The 21,569-nt window shown below is 34.6% G+C and overlaps 1 protein-coding gene across 1 annotated transcript; it reads left to right on the top strand.

The window, feature by feature from the left end:
* Positions 1-4,715: 4,715 nt before the first annotated feature.
* LOC123705039 (sodium/potassium/calcium exchanger 3-like) lies at positions 4,716-21,393 on the top strand. Its single transcript, XM_045653597.1, has 11 exons — positions 4,716-5,024; positions 7,077-7,195; positions 8,076-8,178; positions 12,504-12,691; positions 12,965-13,112; positions 13,372-13,473; positions 18,464-18,574; positions 18,899-19,114; positions 19,481-19,582; positions 19,830-19,951; positions 20,077-21,393. Exons 1-11 carry the CDS (start codon positions 4,889-4,891, stop codon positions 20,290-20,292), a joined length of 1,563 nt encoding a protein of 520 aa, XP_045509553.1. The 5' UTR covers positions 4,716-4,888; the 3' UTR covers positions 20,293-21,393.
* Positions 21,394-21,569: the final 176 nt, after the last annotated feature.

Below are 21,569 nucleotides of genomic sequence, written 5' to 3'. Positions count from 1 at the left end.
GAAATGATAAACTGAATTTTTTTTTCTTGTTTATCAATTAGTGTTATATACGCAATGCGCATGAATTTTTTCACATTTATAAAGTTACTTTATGTTACCTTAATCAGGCCTTCAAGATAAGTCTCTTTCCCCCAAAGACATTTCGAGCTAAGTTTGTGCACTCACTACGTTGCAACCGATTACAATTTATACAATTTGATCAGCGCATTATTATCCTTATATAGTCGTTATTAAAATCTGCTGAATACAATTGCCGAAAAACTTATGATTTTCCTAATTAGAACGTTATAAATTCATTAAATTTCCCATTTTTTGCCTTACAAAAACTATTGATAAATACTGCTAAAAGTTATTTTTTCCATTAATTTATTCGAGTTGAATGAGTATTAAACCTTTAAAAAAAATTTTTTTGAATTTTGATAATTCTTTAAATATTAAAAAAATATTTAAAATAAGTAGGAAAAATCCTAGCGAATTTCTTTAGTCGCGCTCCTTGGGCCGGAGCGTTCTGACGTGTGCTCTACGCTCGATTTTCCTTCATACCGAAGTGAAAGTTGCTATACTTCATTAAATTTAATATTTTTGTTAATTGATTATTTTTATCTTAGTTTTGTGCAAATATTCGTATTTTTAAACATTTGATTTCGATATGGAAAATAAACGAAAAAAATATGCGTGTAACTACTAGAAAAAAAATTATCTTCGAACATAAAGTTAATGAAACCAAAGGTGATTGGCAAAAATTTCGTTATTTTACGGGGTGTCAGTAAAGGGATGTATATTTCTTTAAAACTAAAGTAAGCTCATAAATTTTCTTATAATATAATTTTTTTTTGAAGTTCCAAAAATGTTTATTTTTCGTTTGAGAAATACGAAACATAATATAAACTTGTATTGAGAACTTGAACTTGGGACATACGGGAAAAATGATTTGTTTACTCCAAAATTCCAAATATGTCGAGGTGTTTTAATTTTTTCTTCTAGTCATTTTGAACGTAGCGGCATGTTATTTGATTATTAATTTTGTAACTTAAATACAGGATGTTGGTTTTATATTCTGATCTTACAGACGCGCTGACAAATTTAGTCTACCATTTCTAGTTTAGACCTCTAAGTACCAATATTAAAACGAATGGATTATCATCACATCATCAAAACTCAGATGTAATGGAAGATCACAATAACATAGAAAATTCAATAGGTGTTGAGAACTAAACAAACACAAGTAACAGAGACGCGAAGAATAAAAAAAGAGGACGAAAACGATAATTCGTTGATGCTTTCCCTTTTCGACGTATTGTTAGGGTACATCACCAATCTGCAAAAAATAAAACTGATGATTCCCAATTGCTGATTAAAAATGAAAAACAAATAATCGACAACAGTGGTGAAAATTTGCTGATCACAATGAAACATCCTTCAGTGGTAGCAGATTTACTCATTTAAAATGTAAAGGAGAGGAGGACAGGAAAACATTATGAATGTGGATGGTGGATTGTATACAGGGTGTAATCGATAAGTATATGCAGGCGATTATGACGTTATTATTGCAGGTATCAAAAAACTTAAAACTGATATCGAAATTACTTTACCTAATGAGCAAAATGACAATTATAACTTTTTAAAAGTATAACGAGAAATATCTAAAAAAATTACTTTATACATTCCCATATCAAGAAGGGAAAATGGGACTAGTAAGTAGAAGTTAAATGTCTAATTCCGGCCAAATACATGAATGCGGAAGATGCGGTTAAAAATAAAAAATTTAATATTTGAAATACAATGCAAAAAAATAACACTTTTGTCATAGATAAGAAACATGACTATTTTTTCCAAATTCAGGGACAACTAAACGTTGCAGAAGCAGAAGCCTGCTTATTTGCTGTTTGGACTGGAGTGAATCATAATCGTCTAATATTAATTTAGTGAGAAACGTCTTCCCAGTTCAAAATGGAGAAATAAACCATCCACGCGAACACCGACATCCACGCGGACGGAGTCGCGGGCGGAAGCTAGTCAAAAATAAATATCTTTTGTTTTCATTTGCGCATTTTTCTATTTTATAATTTTTTACACAAACATTACATTTTTTTTTATGATATACAAAATTTTGATAGAACGTATTCGCAAATTTTGTGTACTGATAAAAAGAATCACCCGGTGTAATTTTCACGAAAATTGTTTCAAATTGTCATTTTAGGTACTTATTACGAATATTAAATTATGCATACGAATGATTTAATTTTTAAAAATTAAGTGGAGCAACTTTCCCTTAGTACATTTGTATTATTTACATATAGGATGACAGGATGCATTTGTTTGCACTACTAGACCAAACCCTTAAGGTCTTTCTAATCTTTAGATTAGTATGTTTTTAATGGAATTTTCTGTCCGATAACCAGTATTAAATCCTAGCTGTAAATATTTCAAAATAACTATTTGTTTATCAATATTTGGGATATTTAGATCCAATATTGGGTATTGGCTAAATTAATTTTGTGCACGTCAAATATGTGAGAAACGCTCAAGTAGAGTTTTTTATTTAACTTTTTAAATTATTATATTTGTACGATACACAAGCGCTAAACGGTATACAAGAGTTTAAATATTGTCCGAAAGTCCGTATCATAAACACACACATTTTTAAGTAGTAGATAATAAAAATATTAAAATTCACTGCTTTGGTAGAGACGTGCAAATACAGATGTGAGCGTAATAAAGGAATATTAAAAGAAACGCAAGCAAGTCAATTGTAAAAAAAACGCCGCATTTTCCATTTGACAATGAAACTTTGAAGTAAAGTTTTTTACTCCATATGGAGAAGGAAAATGGCAAGCTACTAAGTAAATCCGGAAAAAATAGCATCATGCAAACATTGAAAATCAAAAGCGTAGTCAAATAAAAAATAGGTACCTAACGAGAAATAGGAGACATAACTTTTTCGGTATAACTCCTCTTTGACTCCAGAGAATCTGTTTTCACCACAGTTTTCATCGTCATATATTATTAATACTAGCTTCCGCCCGCGACTCCGTCCGCGCGGAAAAATTAAGAAAAATTAAGATTTATTTTTTCTACGTTTTCCGGGATAAAAAGTATCCTATTTTATGCCCAGGATAATAAGGTATAATTATACCAAGTTTCATCGAAATCGAACCGTTAGTTTTCACGTGATGCCTGAACATACAGACAGACAGACAGACGAAAATTTTTTTAATCACATTTTTGGGCTTGGTATCGATCCAGTAACACCCCCTGTTATTTATTTTTTCAATAGTTTCAATGTACAGAATTGACCCTTCTACAGATTTATTATATGTATAGATATGTGCGTAGAGAAAACATCAAACTTTATCAATTGAAATAAAATTTAACGTAACGTAGGTAAACGTGATTAATTAGAAACCATTGATAATACTTATGTGTGCTTTGTGAATAAATATTTGCCTTATAATCATAACGGCCATTTATTTTATTTTCTTTTAACTATACTTATTATTTTCAAAAAATAAATCATTTATTTTTACATAATAATTTTACAAATCAAAGTGGCTCCTAAGATAGTAAGAACTGTTTTTCAATGGTCATTCATGTAACCTAAAGTAATTGTTGATTAAAATCCATAATTCTACTAATATTATAAATGCGAAAGTTTGTATGGATGTATGGATGTATGGATGTTTGTTACTCTTTCACGTAAAAACTACTGAACCGATTACAATGAAATTTAGCACACATATAGAGGGTAACTTGGATTAACACATAGGATAGTTTTTATCCCGGAAATCCCACGGGAACGGGAATTATGCGGGTTTTCCTTTGCAAACGCGGGCGAAGCCGCGGGCGGAAATCTAGTAATATTATAAATGCGAAAGTAACTCTGTCTGTCTTGTACTCAATCACGCCTAAACTACTGAACCAATTTGCATGAAATTTGGTATGGAGATATTTTGATACCCGAGAAAGGACATAGGCTACCTTTTATTGCGAAATATGAACCACGGGCGAAGCCGGGGCGGACCACTAGTAACTTATAAATGAAACGCATTACGCATAACAGTACATCAAATGCAGGTAGATATAATCGTAGGTATCCGACCTATACAAATATTAGCCAATACAATATCTTGTCGATACACGAAGGAGTAAATAATGTCGATTGATTGATAATGAATGTTCAATTTTATAAATATCAAGTATAAACTCAATGGGTAGTGTAAAGGAGTACCTACTCCAATGATTTAACTTATTTGTTGATACGCTGCATCAAATAAAGCGATTTTGTAAAACCTCTTTATACTATGGTAATACTATTAAAAGTATTAGAAAAAATGTTTATTAGGTATTAGATGCATTGGCGATAGTTTTATACAAAGGTATCGAAAATGTTTAAAAATTAATATAAATACAGTACCAATATTTCGCAGAGCTTTCAATAATTCGCCGAGCTTTGAAAAAAGTAATATCAATAAAAATCAAAAGCATCACCATACCCTTACCTTTTAGAAGCTCGCCTAACCCGGACTGAAATCGAAAGCTATGCCTTCTATGTCGTAACAAACCCAAGATAATATATCCAAATATTGACAATAAAACATATTAGTTAGCATTGGCCACCTGCTTAAGCTGCTGTTTACCAACTGATATCGATAAAACTTATCAAAGTTATCGATAAACAATTCCTTCATTTGAAAAAGACAGTAGTGAAGTTTCAGTACATCTTGCAGGACGCTCTGCGTCCCTTTTAGCAAGAATTCACTTGTCAATGAAATTGAGTTGTATACACGGCGAAATATTTGAATTTTTTATTTGACAAACGCTCCCGTTGACTCCCTGTAGTCAACTTAAAAATCTTCTAATCTTTGGTTGAAAATTTCATTCATTTTTAATGGCAAAAATGTTGATACGGACTAAGTGTAAATATAGTACGGCGGTGGTAATAAGAGTGTTATTCTTAGCGTTACCGTTTGTCTATTATTTGATGTTCGGCGCAGCTATCGATAAAGAAATAGAGCAGACCGCAGGTAAAGTTGAAATCATTTGTGGCGAAGCTCTGCAATGCAAAGCTATGCGACGTCTATAGTCTGCTTATGTCTACAATTTGGAATTATGATATTATAATATTAATTAATAATTTGTTCCCATTTATTAAATTTTTTGAGATCATATGATTATTCTATAGCTTATAGGAAATTATAATTAAGTAATAGATACAATCATCAGAAACAAAATAATACATGTAAGTTATAAAACGCAAAAAATATTGTAAGAGGCTTAAGTGGAATATAAAAATAAAATGTAGGTACCTATTCATTTTTACAATGATTGCAAAGAAACGCTTATTCATTCATGATTTTGGGAGGTGATAATTTATAAACAATATTATTATTACGAGTATATTTTACTCAGTACAGTGTACAGTGTACACGTCAGAATGTAATTATTTTCTTCTACTAGGTATATAAAAATAGGTAAGTCGGGTTTTCCTTCCTAACGCTATAACCTAGAACGTGACGAACCGATTTCCACGGATTTGGATTCGTTGGAAAGGTCTTTGGCTACGTGAGGTTTGTAGCAAAGAAAATTCAGGAAACATTTCAAAAGAAAAGCTGGAAAACCGGGAAAATCATTTTTCACATACAGCGCCTTAAGTACTAACATTTCGTTTGGTGTTTAAACATAGGTGGCGAAACGGAGTTCGCCGGGTTCGCTTGTTAGCTATACAATAATAAAACTGACATTAGTAACTCCGTATATGAATAATATTTTTTTTATCTAATTAAATCTTAGGCTTCAAGTTCGGTCAGTAGATTCAATTTTTGGAAATTGGTTGAGATTGGAGATTTCGACTGACTTTAACAAAATGTTTAAAAAATAATTGAACTCGTAGTGCTCATAAGCGATTGAGCCTATTAAAAATTCCCAAGTACAGTTTTTTGCACGCCTCATAAGCGAAGCGTTGAGGTGGGTACTACTGTCACTTCGCGCAAAACATCTGATTTTTCAAACTTAAGATTTCTTTATGTATCATACATTGCACTTGTAAGATAATACATACACACACATATTAAGAAAAAACACTATTTTTAACATTCATGATATTTTTGATGTCATTTTTGTTATTTAAACTAGTTAAAAAACAGTTTAAAAAAGTTCTGTCTTGGACGTCCGTGTGTCTGTATGTGCGGAGGATTTTCTTGTTAACACGATAGCGACCGAAATACTTTACTAATCGAGTCTTTTTTTTTTCTCTTACGCTTGAGTATGCTCAGGAATAGAACCCTTTCATTTTTCAGGGTCTGATTCGATGTGGTTTAATTGTTATTAAATAAACAAAAAAAAAATATCGACTGTTCTCCATAATTTTAGTATATCTATATATATTCTTTATTTTATTTTTTTATTTTTTTATATTTATAGTGTACTCAAAATTCACCATTATAAACTCGATTCTTTATACTTTAAGCCAAGGTTTAAAAAAATAAGTTGGTAGTCAGTCCTTTAAACATGCGCAGTTTCACATCTAGGTGGGGCCACAAGAAAAATAGCTCAATTATTACGGTACCGCTTTCTTTACTTTTCCAACTGTTTTATTTTATTTCTTTTTTATATTTATAGTGTATACTGTATACTCTTTATAAATAATCAATTTTATTGTAAAGGATGAGATTATGAGGCGTGCACTTTTGGATTTTCCAAACTATTTTTTATATTCACTGTCATCTTTTTCCTAGAACTCATCCCGTCAATTTTTTTATATATTTTGTGTCGGAGACAATGTAATTTTAGACGCCTTTCGTTCAATAAATAGTTAGTATTTTGATGAACCTTCACAAAATACATATATACGAATTTGTTATTTTTTCAATTATCTGTAATATGTGTAAGAAAAATAAAAATCGATCACAAAATTAATTGATTAACTTCACCATTTTAAACAAAGAGTAAATTCAGTTATGACTTATGTGTCCTGTTCTTCGCATTTCTGTCCTATTTTATTTTCCTTTCCTTAAATCCTAGTATTTTTTTTCATTTTACACTTCTATGTAGTTACGTAAGCGAGAATATTATTACAGATGTAACTAGCTTCACGTCCCGACACCTCCTGGCTCTGGAAATCAATGGAAGAAACTGCACCCCACCCGCCATTCTGGAGTTCCCTCCAGATGGTCTTAACAGGGCACAGAGACAACAAGTATGTATAATGTATAATTATGTGCCTACTTGATTCTCCTTTTTGAAGTGAAACAGCTTCTTTAGAGTTGGGAGTAAAATTTCAAGGACACGTCGAGGCAATACCGTCACGACATGGAGTAAGGCGACGATTTTGGTATCTTTGAATATTATGCCAAAGAAGCTTCACTTCTGACACGTGTGCTTGGCACACACGCTCTTTTTATTCTGAATACAAATTACAATATAGTTACTCTAATAATATACCAAGGGCCCTGGGTTCAGTCGGACTCCTACAGCAACAGTGGACTAAATAACCACGTGTGTTAATTTCATTGATGAGGTCGCTAGCATAACCAAAGATTATTTTACATATGTATAGTTACGTAAGAAATACTACATGGTAATTGCTAGCAGTGCTACGCGGTTTCACCCGCAAACCTTTGGTCAAAAGCAAAGATTTTTTATATAATATAATTTTTTAGCAATTTTTAAAGTAAATCGAATTGATACGAATTCGAGTATATTGTTTAATTTGTTTACTTAAACTTAAAAAAATGTCAATACATTCATCAATTGTTGGAAATTATAGAATACGAATTTGTTTTCAATTGTATCATCGAAAACTCACCACCTCATTTTTAATTATTGGTAAAAACAAAAACGAAACACGAGCCACGGGCCACAGCCACAAACGCCGCTACGTGAAGCTAGAAGCGTGTAGCGTGTGGCCGCCACAGGCTTCAACCGTGTGCGGCGAGTCCATATAAAATGTATGAATAGTGCAGAAAATATGCCGATGGCGGCGTTTTGTGGCCGGTGGCCGGTGACCCGTGTGCGGTAGCCCTTAAGCGTGTTGGTTTACTCTATTTATTATTTTATTGTGATCTTCTACTAAACAGGGTTACATCGTGATCCACTGCGTAATTGCAATATACTGCTTCCTTCTGCTTGGAGCCGTGTGTGAGCATTACTTCGTGCCAGCCATCGAAGTGATATGTGATCGTAAGTCATTCATAATTCACATTAATAATCCGATGAAAAGTCACCGTAAAATGTTTTCTGAAATGTACAGACATCGTCGTATTATGATATAAAGTCTCTTGAAATATGTCTCTACATAAGTTCATTATTTTTGGTCAATCTGCAGATCCAGTGCCGAGTTAATGTTTCTATAATAAATGGAATAAAAGTCGGAAGCCACAGAGCGAATGTTTGAACAGTTAATAGTTATAATATTAATTTAATTAATATTTTAAAAATGAAAATATATATCCTGCTTGAGTCAAGAAAAATAAAACTTTCTGCTGGTGAAAGAACTATTGAAATAATTCCAGTAGTTTTTGTGTTAAAACATTACAAACATACATTCAAAAATGATTCCTCTTCATTATATGAGGTAAAGCACGAAAAAGGAGCAATGAGGTAGAAAAACAGCAGCTATTATTAGAATAGATATAGTCGACTATATTTAGATAACCATATCACTCAATTAGTTAGCATGTCGATAACATCACAAAGTCAATCGACTCAATCGAGATAGAGTCAAAGGTCGAGATGAAAATCAAATATCCAGTTTGTCGTTATCTGTATCAATGTTATAGTGGTTAATTGACCGCTGAAATCTATTTCAATATTACAGAAACGATTCGAAAATGGAAATCAAATATTACCCTTCAATTACATTTCATATTATACAATAACTAGCTTTTCACCCGTGCAGCTTCGCCCGCGCAGTCTGAGAAAAACCCGCATAGTTCCTGTTCCCGTGGGATTTCCGGGATAAAACTTATCCTAATTCTCGGGGTAAAAAGTATTCTATGTCCTTTCTCGGGTATCAAAATATCTCTATACCAAATTTAATGCAAATTGGTTCAGTAGTTATGGCGTGATTGAATAACAGACAGAGTATGGATACTTATTAGCCGCTTGCGTCGGCTTTTCCCGGGTGGACTTGTAATAGGAAAAGCCTAGAAAAAATAGCCTAAGATTTGTTTTACAATCTAGCAAATAATTTATAAGTGGCAACTAACAAATATTTCATCTTTATAATGTCTTGAACTATCTTGAATCTTCTGTCCCACTGCACCGGACTATGGGATGGAATGAAAAATGTTCTTCACTCCTCTCTGTACCTATTTATGCTTGTTGGCCAGTCTCCATGCTCTCTTACACTTCTGAAGCCAGTACGTAATTAGGTACCTAGTACAATATCAACCGCTAGCTGTTCGGTCGCGTTTTCAGAGCGGTCTAAGGAAATTCCTATAGGAATGTGATGTTTGACCTTTTGTTTTATGAGCAATTCTGTTTTAATAAACACTAATAACTGCCTTCTAATAATTTTAAGTACTAGAAAAATTTAATTGCTACAACTTTCAAATAAATGAAGAGTAGAGTTCCTTCGCTTTTTCTAGAATTGCATAATCAAATTCTGACCTGATGATCACTGGACCACCAACACAATAATTTTCAAAATCGATCTAAGTCTCTTAGAGAAATCGGAGAACATACCTACATTAAAAAAAAATCAACGAATTGATAACCTCCTCTTTTTTCAAAGTCGGTTAAAAAACAGCAGTATGTTACGTTGCGACGCCGACGTGAGAAACATTTATAACATTAGCGAGGATTACTTTATTGGTGTTCCGATCAGGTGCGTGCTCGTTTGCCCTCTAATAAGAAGACAAACATGGAGCCGCGAGAATGTGTTTATAGCGAGGTTTAGCCATTTATCCATTTACCGACCACGTCACATACCAATTGCCTATGACACACGAATGGAGGGCATTTCATAGATTATTTCGAGCAGATAGTTCAAATAATTTACTAGTGTTATAACTAGGATATTGTATGGATTACTTTTCCGTCGTATTAATGAAAAAGTTTTAATGTGTCCTTTACCTCTAAATTTTTATCAATTACGGAACATGTGTTTAATGAAATAATAAAGTAATAATAGTTTCTAGAGAAACATAAAAATGATGGTTCAAGCAACACGATCGAGTATGATTTTCTTTACAAATTTGATGCACACAGAAGTTTATAAAATTACCTTTTGTTAAATTACTGAAAAGATGACGACAATTTTTTTATTTTCTTAAAACTGAGTTTATTAAAAATGAATTCAAATAAAAAACTCATTATATTATACTCATAGAGTCTTAGAGTATAATCAACTAATTGGAACGAAGTTCCTTATCGCGCGTTGTAGAAATGGGGCTAGACGGAAAAAATTCTTACGAAAAGTTGTCACGACACTTTTTGCTAGAGTTGTAAGCAGTGCGGCGTGCGCGTGGTTCTCCGTCTGTCTCTCTCAACACTTCGTTCCATCCGGATGTCACTTGACATCGCTCAAGTTTTTTTTTACTCTATTCATTAAAAAAATATTCTATCAAATTAAATTCCTCCTAGATTATTCTTTGAACACGTCAATGAGTCTAAATGTTTTTCTTTCTTTGCTCTTCGTGTTTACAAACTAGCGCGTTTATGTACCTGTATATAGTATTTTTTTAATTTCCTCTCATAAACTTGAACAATTAACTGCTGTGCGAAGTCTTAAACTCGTGAATGTGCCTGAAGCGAATCTCCAATAATTACACGGAGGCAATTAAATTGCCAATGCGCGTATTACATTTTCAATTATTTATAATTATTATTATTTTGCTAACTTCAATAGGTGTAAATAAAACATAATGAAGAGTAATTACTAATTTCTACTTCTCTTTACTTCCATCAAAATCTATACTAATATTATTAAGCTGAAGAGTTTGTTTGAACGCGCAGGAACGCGCTAATCTCAGGAACTTCAGGTCCGGTTTGAAAAATTGTTTCGGTGTTAGATAGCCCATTTATCGAGGGAGGCTATAGAGTAGGTATATATCATTACGCTAAGACCAGGAGCGGATGCTCGCGGGTGAAACCGTGATCGCAGCCACTAAACAGCGTAGTCCCTGTCTTCAGAAAAGAATTGAATATTAAAAAAGGCTGACTATTTTTACTATTTTAATATTCAATAATCATTTCATCAAAATTCGACAAATATCTCTAATATCTAAATAAATCTATTCCATGGTGTTTAAACCAAATCTACTGCATCTAAATGCCAAGTACGTCTCTGCTCTCCGAACATCAACTGCATACGTTTGATAAGAATTGTGGAGTAAGCGATAGGTAATGTTTATTCCCCCTTTGAATCGCAGTAATAGACCTTATATCATAGAACATTATATAACTGGGGATGTATGTACTATGTTATATGAGTAGGTAATTTGTGTTACAGTTTATTCCAGAGTGTGGTGATGAGATTTGATATAAAAAATATATATATTTTTTGGCATGAACTGGTGTTAGGAGTTTTACGCGTTCGCATTCGCAAGCGCGTTCGCAAGCGCGTTCGCAAGCGCGTTCGCAAGCGCGTTCGCAAGCGCGTTCGCAAGCGCGTTCGCAAGAGCGTTCGCAAGCGCGTTCGCAAGAGCGTTCGCAAGCGCGTTCGCAAGCGCGTTCGCAAGCGCGTTCGCAAGCGCGTTCGCAGGCGCGTTCGCAGGCGCGTTCGCAAGCGCGTTCGCAGGCGCGTTCGCAGGCGCGTTCGCAGGCGCGTTCGCAAGCGCGTTCGCAAGCGCGTTCGCAAGCGCGCTCGCAAGCGCGTTCGCAGGCGCGTTCGCAAGCGCGTTCGCAAATGCCTTCGCAAATGCCTTCGCAAATGGCAAACAAACAGCCGCCGGCCGTGCCACCGGCATTTGCGAAGGCATTTGAGGTTCGAAGACCTGGATATGACTTTGGGTACATACAGTTGCTAGTTACATATTATTTTTTTATTGTCGCCCCACCTTGAGCCCATGGCTAGCTACGCCCATGTAGAGAAGTGGGCTATTGGTTCAGGGGTCACTAATATTAATAATTAATAAAAAAAACGACGTGTGGCCAGTGGCACTCGGGGACTGCCGCGGTAAAACTATTGCATGCTATGCCTTCAAGCCACACCTCCACCCGTCGGAGTGGGGAGCGTGAGGTTTTTTCGTTACGGAATTTCTCGATTCAGTCCCTGGTCTCAAGGCCCGCGATAGAAGCTATGCAATAGCTTAAAATAACGTAAATTTAAATCACTTTTGTAAAGAAAAGCTATTGAACTATGTTCATGTAAAATACTTTTCGTAGTCATACTTTATTATTTGGTATCTTAAAAAGTTTCAATAAGTTAAACGTTTCAACTAAAAACATAACGTTACCAATACTGGTTGACATTTTCTTATAAACATTTCTAACATCACTTATCTTTTGAACATTATCATGTAGTTTCCAATAACTCAATAACTTCCAACTTCATTTTCCAGGTTTAGAAATGGAGTCAGACATAGCCGGCGCGACATTCATGGCGGCGGCTAGCTCCAGTCCTGAGCTGTTCATCAATTGCGTTGGTACCTTCGTGACGGAGGGAGACCTTGGAGTGGGGGCCGTGGTGGGGTCGGCGGTGTTCAACGTGCTCGCTGTGCCGGCGTGTTGCGCGCTTGTTGCTTGCAGGGTACTTATTCACTCACTAACAGCACTCACCCAGTAATGTGTACCGGCACACACACGCTCGCTAACACCCACTCACTTATTAGGTGACCCCTACCCCTAGATAGGCCGGGCCGTGGTGGGGTCGGCGGTTTTCAACGTGTGCCGTCGTGCCGCGCGATTGTTGCTTACAGTGTACTTACTTTATTATTAGTGCATTTACTCATTTGACGAACACACACACTCACTCATTAGTCAGTCATTTAGTTATTTCCATTCCTTAATTTTACCTCCCCAGGCGATCGATCTAGACTGGTGGTCGATATCCCGGGACTGCCTCATGTACGCGGTAGCTGTGTTGGCCCTCATCCTTACCTTGCTCGACGACATGGTGTACTGGCATGAGGCTCTGTTACTAGTGCTTATGTATACTTTTTATATACTAGGTATGTTATACATATTTAGTTAAATCTTGAAATTTTTATATTTTGGACTGTACATTGCATTGATACGTGAGTTACTCATTGATTTTTGTAATTATTACCTTACAATCTTCATATACTTGCTTACTACTTACTCCTCTGGCGCTGAAACCCCAAAGTGGGTCTTGGCCTCTGAGACGAAAATTCTCCAATACTAATTAATATACTAATAATATAATATAATATCAATCTTCATATACTAAAACAAAATTTAAACTTCCAGCTATGGTGTTCAACACTCGATTGGGTACATTCGTGAAAAGCGGATGTTGTTATTTCAAAAAACCAAAACAATACACCGAGGTTACTCCACTTTTATATAAAGGTACGTTTTTTTTTATTTTATTACACTAACATAATTGTTCGGGAGAATTTTACATTAAATTAAAAAATTTACATTAAAAAATTGTCTTCAACATATAAGTCACATCACGCCACAGTCGAAGACGGCCGCCGGGATATTTATCAAACACCACGAGTTCATGTTTCACCGGTATTATGTACATATTGCAAGCGTGAGCACTACATATTCAACTGCAAGGAATTTGTGAATCAGTCGGTTGATGCGCGACAAGAGTTTGTGAAGAAGAATTATTTATGTTACAATTGCCTTCAACCGAATCATAATGTATATCAATGTAAACAAAGGAAAACATGTCGAGTTTGCGGAAGAAAACATCATTCACTTTTACATAAGGTTAGACTGACGCATACGGACGAAGATGAACAACCACAACCAGAACAAAACATCACAACAGCACACTTCTCTAGAGAACAACCCGATCAACAAGTATTGTTAGCGACAGCACAAGTTATGGTTAAAGCGAAGAACGGTTACACACACATGCTTCGTGCTTTAATTGATCAGGGATCAGAGGCCACATTCGTTTCTGCGAGAGCAGCGGCACTTTTGGGTTGTACAAAATCCAAAATCAACGGTGTAGTCTCAGGAGTGGGAGAAGGAAATCGTATACAAATACAACATCTAGTCGATCTCGCAGTTTCGTCACGATGGAAAAAAGAAGATGATAGTATTGAAGTCAGGGCTTACATTCTTAAGACTATTTCAACAAGTTTGCCCTCAACACACATCAAGACGAACTGTTCAGAGCTCCAAATGTTACCATTGGCTGACCCTACCTATCATACACCAGGAAGAATTGACATGTTGTTGGGAGCGGATGTCTATTGCAAAATTATAGAAGAAGGATTGGTAAAATTGTCAGATGGGTTAGTGGTGCAGAAAACACGTTTGGGATGGATTATATCAGGTCGAAGAGATGAAAAGATTATGGATAACAAACACAATATAATAACACTACATATAACAAGGATGGTTGAAGAAGATAATGATTTACTTAGAAGGTTCTGGGAAATAGAAACAGATGTCTACAAAAAGAAGAAGATTCAAACAAAAGAAGAAGAACTATGTGAGGAGATTTACAAGAATACAACAAGAAGAGATTCAACAGGACGATATGAAGTAAATTTACCGTTAAAACAAAGTATAGAAGACACGATTAAATTATGTGGAAAAACAAAAGAGCAAGCTATGAGAAGATTGACACAACTAGAAAAGAAATTCGAAAGAGATGAGAAGTTGAAAATAGAATATACAAAGGTTATACATGAATACAAGGCAATGGGTCACATGAAACAGGTAAAGAATGTCAATAACGATAATGCTATTTATCTGCCGCATCATGCAGTAATACGTGATGACAAAGAAACAACGAAGGTACGAGTCGTTTTTGATGCATCGGCAAAGGGTTCTAATGGCTATTCATTAAATGATTGTATGATGATTGGACCTGTGTTACAGCCAGACCTCAGAAGTTTAATTATAGCGTGGCGAATGCATAAGATATGTGTTGTGGGGGACATCGTTAAGATGTATAGAATGATCAACATGACTGCTAAACATACACCTTTACAACGCATCTTATGGCGAGATAATCCTCATGATCAAATTGAAGAATATGACCTAACAACTGTAACCTTTGGCACAGCAGCAGCTCCTTATTTGGCTGTGCGTACTTTAATACAATTAGCAGATGATGAGGTGCATAATTATATGGACACTGATGTTATTAAAAAGGCTTTCTATATGGATGACCTCATGACAGGAAATGAAAATATTGAGAAGACAAAGAACATGTGTAAAGAAATAACAGAGATATTAGCTAAAGGAGGGTTTCAAATGCAGAAATGGTCTAGTAATTCAGAAGAAGTATTGAACTATTTACAAAGAAATGATATTGATACAAGGGACAAGATAAATATAAAGTTAGATGATGTAATAAGAATTCTCGGATTAACATGGGATAGAAAGGATGATGCATTCAAAGTATCAGTCAACTTACCAGAAATGAAGCTTCCTGTAACAAAGAGGACAATTCTATCTGATGTGGCTCGACTTTTTGATCCTTTTGGGTGGCTTTCGCCTGTAATTGTTACTGCGAAGATTTTAATACAAAGATTATGGTTATGTAGCCTAGGATGGGACGATCAACTAACTCCGGATTTACGCGAAGAGTGGATAAGATACAGAGAACAACTTACACATTTGCAAAACCTCAAGATACCACGCTGGTTAAAAACTACACTTGATAATGACAAAGTTGAATTGCACGGTTTTGCAGATGCATCTGCTCAAGCTTATGCTGCTGTAACATATCTGAGAGTTTTTCATGATGACAAAATACATGTAACTATACTTGCATCACGAACCAAGGTTGCACCATTGAAGCAAATATCAGTACCAAGATTGGAACTTTGCGCTGCAGCCCTACTAGCGGAGCTTATTGAGGATCTTGTGGAAGTACTCAAAGTACCTAAACATAGAATATTCGCCTGGACCGATTCAATGGTTGTACTTTCATGGTTACAATGTCAACCAATGCACTTGAAGACTTTTGTTGCAAATCGGGTTGGAGGTATAACACGAGTCTTGGATAATGAATGTTGGAGACACGTCAAATCTGCAGAGAATCCTGCAGATATTGCAACCAGAGGCATTGACGCATGTGATCTAGTAGATTCTGAGATTTGGTGGATGGGACCGGTTTGGTTACAACAAACAAACCTTCAACTTGAGAGATGTGATGTTCAAAAAATAGATTTAGAAATGAAGAAGCTAAAATGTAATGTTATTATAGAAGAACAGCCAATTTGGGAGAGATTTTCCACTATGTCAAGAATGAAACGGGTACTCGCATATTGTAGAAGATTTGGTAAGAAACGGACAACACAAACACATCATTATTTAACATCACATGAAATGGAATATATATTAGAAGAATGCATAAGATATTATCAAAACTTGGTTTATGAAAAGGATATAGAAGCGCTAAAGAAAGAAGGAAGAGTGAAGAAAAGAAGTACACTTATAACACTAGCTCCATTCATAGACGAAAGAGGAATTTTGAGAGTAGGGGGCCGGTTGCAGAATGCATCACTGTCAGATACAACTAAACATCCTATTATAATACCGAGTCATCAACACATTACAAGGTTGTTAGTTAACGAAGCACATACAAAAACGCTCCATGGTGGCATACAACTAATGTTAACTTACATTAGAACAAAATATTGGGTGATTGGAGTGAAGTCGGCAGTAAAGCAATGTATTCGTAATTGTAAGATATGCATTATAGACAAGGCTAAAGTGAAGAGCCAGTTCATGGGTCAGCTACCAGCAATGCGAGTCAATCGACATCGACCGTTTATTAACAGCGGAGTCGATTATGCTGGTCCCGTATGGATAAGAACATCTAAGGGACGTGGTCACCATGCGACTAAAAGTTATATATGTTTGTTTGTCTGCATGGCGACACGCGCTATACATTTGGAAGCTGTGACAGATCTAACTTCCCAAGCGTTTATAGCTGCGTTTAGAAGATTTGTCGCTCGCAGAGGCCACTGTGCTCACCTTTGGAGCGACAATGGAACTAACTTTGTAGCCGCAGCTAAAGAGATTAAAGATTTATTTAGTACGGGTAAGAGTAATATTTCTAATGAAATAGCCGAAGTCTTAGAAAACGACGGAACAACGTGGCATTTTATTCCGCCAAGAATGCCATCATACGGAGGTCTGTGGGAAGCAGGCGTTCAATCTGCAAAGAGGCACATAAATAGAGTTAGTAAGAACAGCACCTTGACGTATGAAGAAATGTGTACTCTCTTGGCCCAGGTTGAAGCTTGTTTGAATTCTCGCCCGTTATGTCAAACCGATGATGATATGGAGACACCCCTTACGCCTGGTCATTTCTTGGTGGGCGAAACTTTAATTGGTGTACCCGACGCTAGCTATGATAATATGAAGATTGGTGCGTTGTCTAGATGGCAACTCGTACAGAGGATGACACAGGATTTTTGGCGCCGGTGGCAACTCGAATATCTGAATACACTACAACAACGCTACAAGTGGCAGGTCAGCGTACCATCACCTCAAATCGGAGATATGGTGATTATTAAAGAGGATAATATGCCTCCCACTAGATGGCTAATGGGACGAGTGAAGGATCTACATCCCGGGGCAGACAACCATGTCCGTGTGGTGACAGTACAGTGCCAGGGTAATCATGAGTTTAAACGGCCATTATACAAATTGATAGCGTTGCCTAAAGATTTTTAGTTTATTTGATTTACATTTATACACGATTGTTATTTACAAATTTACAGTCCACTAATATGTTACTTATTTACAGTTGTTGTATAAAATATTTATTTGAATGTTATTAGATGAGTTCATGTTGATTTTACTACTGTATAAAAACCTATTGTTTTTGGCCGCCGGTATGTTCGGGAGAATTTTACATTAATTGAATTTTTCTTGTGTATTGACTTTACTTAATGATCTAACTGTATTGATAGATTCGATGCGATGAATGTAAATCCTAAGGTAAATCCAGTATGAAATAAACAGTCAAAGTGAATACACGTATTTTTCTTCAATATCCCTCTGCTGAGCTAATTTGAACCTTAACACAATAAACAATAATATTTAAATCCGAATTAAAAAAAATACTCTTTTCGTTTCTAAAACTGTGATATTTAATATTGTTATTGTTTTTATTTGAAATAGACCGACATTGTCGTTTATCTTTTTGCGAAAATTCAATTTCAATAAAACACTTTTTAAATTAAAATAAGAAATTCTAAACGCTTCATGACTGCATTACAAGGTACATACTACAACTTCGAAAGCACTAATCATCTAAGCATCTAAATACACTTAAAAACATTTACATATGAAAATATTTACGGGTGAAATTCACTATAGATGTTTTAATTAATTTATATTTTTATTGTAGAAAAAGCCAGTCCCTTGGATGCCACAAACAGAATAACGGTATCGAATCAAACAATAAACGATGTGGAACAGGGAATACAAATGACGAAAAGGCATGGTTCCACTGATTCAGGTGAGATGGAATTAAAAAAAAATATTTTCTCTGAAAATATTTTATAAATTAGGTACTTATAATATTATTATTTTTAATTAACTTTACACTGATCAACAACTATGGGTATCTATTTTAATAATATGCTTCACTTTCCTTTCTTTTTTTTCTGATGTGTTCCTTATTCTTTTTTTCTGGTTTTGGGACACAACAGACAAATTGAATCGTATGATCACCTCAAACTTTATATTTTAATAAAACTCAATGATAATTATAAGATCCACTTTTGTTATACAAAGACATACACGTAAATACCAAATAATACAGAACAAATCTCTACCACAGACTCAAGCGTAAGTTCTCTATGGTCGTGGCCTGGTGACAAGTCGTCACCAGTCAAGAAGTTCTTCTGGGTGTTAACCTGGCCGCTCTGTCTGCTGCTCTGGATAACCATACCAGATTGTAGACAGCACCCCAGAATGTACCCTTTGACGTTTATAATGTGCGTCACGTGGATTGGAGGAGTGTCTTATTTGGTCGCCTGGATTATAACTATTATTGGTAAGATTGGTAATTATTAAAGTTTGGAGTAGGTATCGATTTTATAATAGTTCGCAGTTATTATGGCCAGTTAAACTTAAAATTAATGTTAAAAATAGGTGAGATTCTTGATATTTTGATTATTGTAACTAAATACTTGAAGTAACATTATTCTATTATAACATTTACCAACATATTATAAAAACAAAAGACGCAGAAATAACTACCCAATTATAAATGACGCGAGACAAACTAATCCATACTATTATTAGTATTATAAATGTGAAAGTAACTCTGTCTGTCTGTCTGTTACTAAATCACGCCTAAACTACTGAACCATTTTTCATGACATTTATCTAGCATGTTATATTAATATGGTTTCTCTAGGTGACACACTGAACGTGCCTGATAGCATCACAGGGCTGACCATCCTCGCGGCTGGCACCAGTCTGCCTGAAGCTGTATCGAGCGTGCTCGTCACTAATCATGGTAATGGCCTTTAAAAGCAAAAATTCTAATGTGTCTTATGATTAAGTACGATAATAATTTCAAAACATTTTAAAACAAAATCAGATATTATATGAAAATGATTTTAAGTGGACACGTTCCTTTCAATTCAAACTTTCACGTTATAATTTGGCAATGTATTAGTTATAATATATACTTACATATTCAAGTTTTTTTATAAACACATAAGAAATATATACAAATAATTTTAAATCCTTATCTTTCACAGGTCACGGCACAATGGGCATAAGTAACTCCATTGGGTCCAATACATTTGATATCTTGCTCTGCTTGGGACTTCCGTGGTTAATCAAATCTCTTTTCTATCCATGCGTTCCTGGTAATCATTGGGTATGTATAACTAATATTATAATAATAATTACTTATTGATTAATCTTTATTGAAAATTATAAAAAGGAAAAATTTGATGTGTTTGAAATTTTCAAATGATAACACTAGCAACAATTTTGTTCCAGGTGAAAATTAATTCCAGCGGCCTATCATATAGTGCTATCTCGCTCCTATCCACGCTATTTGCACTATACGGCGCTCTCGCTCTGAATAAATTTCAGCTAGATTGGAGAGTGGGCATTACGTGCGCTGTTGTTTACATTGGCTACCTTGTGTTGGCAGCACTGATCGAGTTGAATGTACTTTTTGTTGTTAATTTGCCCGTTTGTCCACATTTTTAGATGGATTTCAAACTTTACGTATGTACTTATTTTAATGTATAATTTAAGTTTTAATGGAAATTTCTATTTCTTAACTAAATCAGACACTAGACACTTTAAAAAATGTGAATACCTAATTATTATTCAAGTACCTGAAAAATCTACAGCTCGCTAAATAAACAATTTGTGCTTATTTGGGAAAGATAAACACCATGTTCAAATTTTGGAAATGCATTTTTAGGCATTTAATAAAAATTTAAGATCGGAAAAGAGTGACTGAGTTCTGTCGAGCTGTTATTAGTGGCAGGATAGGGTTAAGTTAGAATTCACCGGTTAGGAACAATGTCAGAATTGTCAGACACCTAAAAACTAAAACCAACTATCAAGGTACAAATATTAGTTCTAACTATGCACTATGCAGTCCTCTCTACACTACAGGCGCCTTTCTAAAACCTTCTGCAGTAAGTATGCCCTATCCCAGTAAACCTATATGTAAATTGGTAACAAAGAATCGCCTGCCAAACCCCCATTAGCAAAGATAAATACAGAATATCAATTCATCCTATCTTTGGATTGTAAAAACTTTCGCCGTTCATTACCATTTCATATTTTGCGTGACTGATGCGTTGTTACGGTAATACCAACGTGAATTATAAATAGGGTTAAGTGAATGTTTATAGAAACTACAAGAAATCTAGAAGTTTCCAGGGATTTAGAAGTTTCAGACAAGGCCTGAAAGTGTTTTGTACTTTATAATTAGTAATTAGATTGTTTACTATGTGAAAAGACGCGGACTCAAAATTCTATCTTAGTTTTAAATAAACTCGGTATTTCTAAAATTTATTTCTACATAATTTAATAAATTTAAATGTATTGGTAGAGTTGCATTTTTACAATATTGTAAACAACATACTTTTAGAGTTTCCATAAAAAGTATAACTAGTGACATTATGATTTAATTTTAATAATGTGAGTAGGTACTTAAAGATTAGTTGTTTATTGTTATGTAAACTTTAGTTATAATTTTTGAATATTAAGCGGGATTTCGTGCAGCAATTATGAAAATATATTTTATTATAAAATAAGATCCAATAGTTGTTACATGTTTGAAATCGAATAAATGTTATTTTATGTACCTATGTAATGTTGTTTTAATACTTAAAAAAATATAATACATAAATTAACAAGAATATAATGCAATTATTATAAAATAATACGAAAGCATATAGTTATGTATTATTATATAATTATTTATTGTATTTTATAAATATAACAGAAGCATTACATGGTAACTCATC

This window comes from Colias croceus, chromosome Z (genome assembly GCF_905220415.1).
Source record: "Colias croceus chromosome Z, ilColCroc2.1".
In the NCBI taxonomy this organism is placed as follows: domain Eukaryota; kingdom Metazoa; phylum Arthropoda; class Insecta; order Lepidoptera; family Pieridae; genus Colias; species Colias croceus.
Note: the sequence above shows the minus strand (reverse complement) of the source record. Positions and strands in the feature narration are given on the sequence as shown.

Excerpts from the sequence above, each read along its gene's own strand:
- LOC123705039 (XM_045653597.1), top strand. The coding sequence starts at position 4,889 with ATGGCAAAAATGTTGATACGGACTAAGTGTAAATATAGTACGGCGGTG. Across the intron at positions 7,196-8,075 it reads ACAGGGCACAGAGACAACAA|GGTTACATCGTGATCCACTG; the intron begins GTATGTATAATG and ends TCTACTAAACAG. Across the intron at positions 19,952-20,076 it reads GCGTTCCTGGTAATCATTGG|GTGAAAATTAATTCCAGCGG; the intron begins GTATGTATAACT and ends ATTTTGTTCCAG.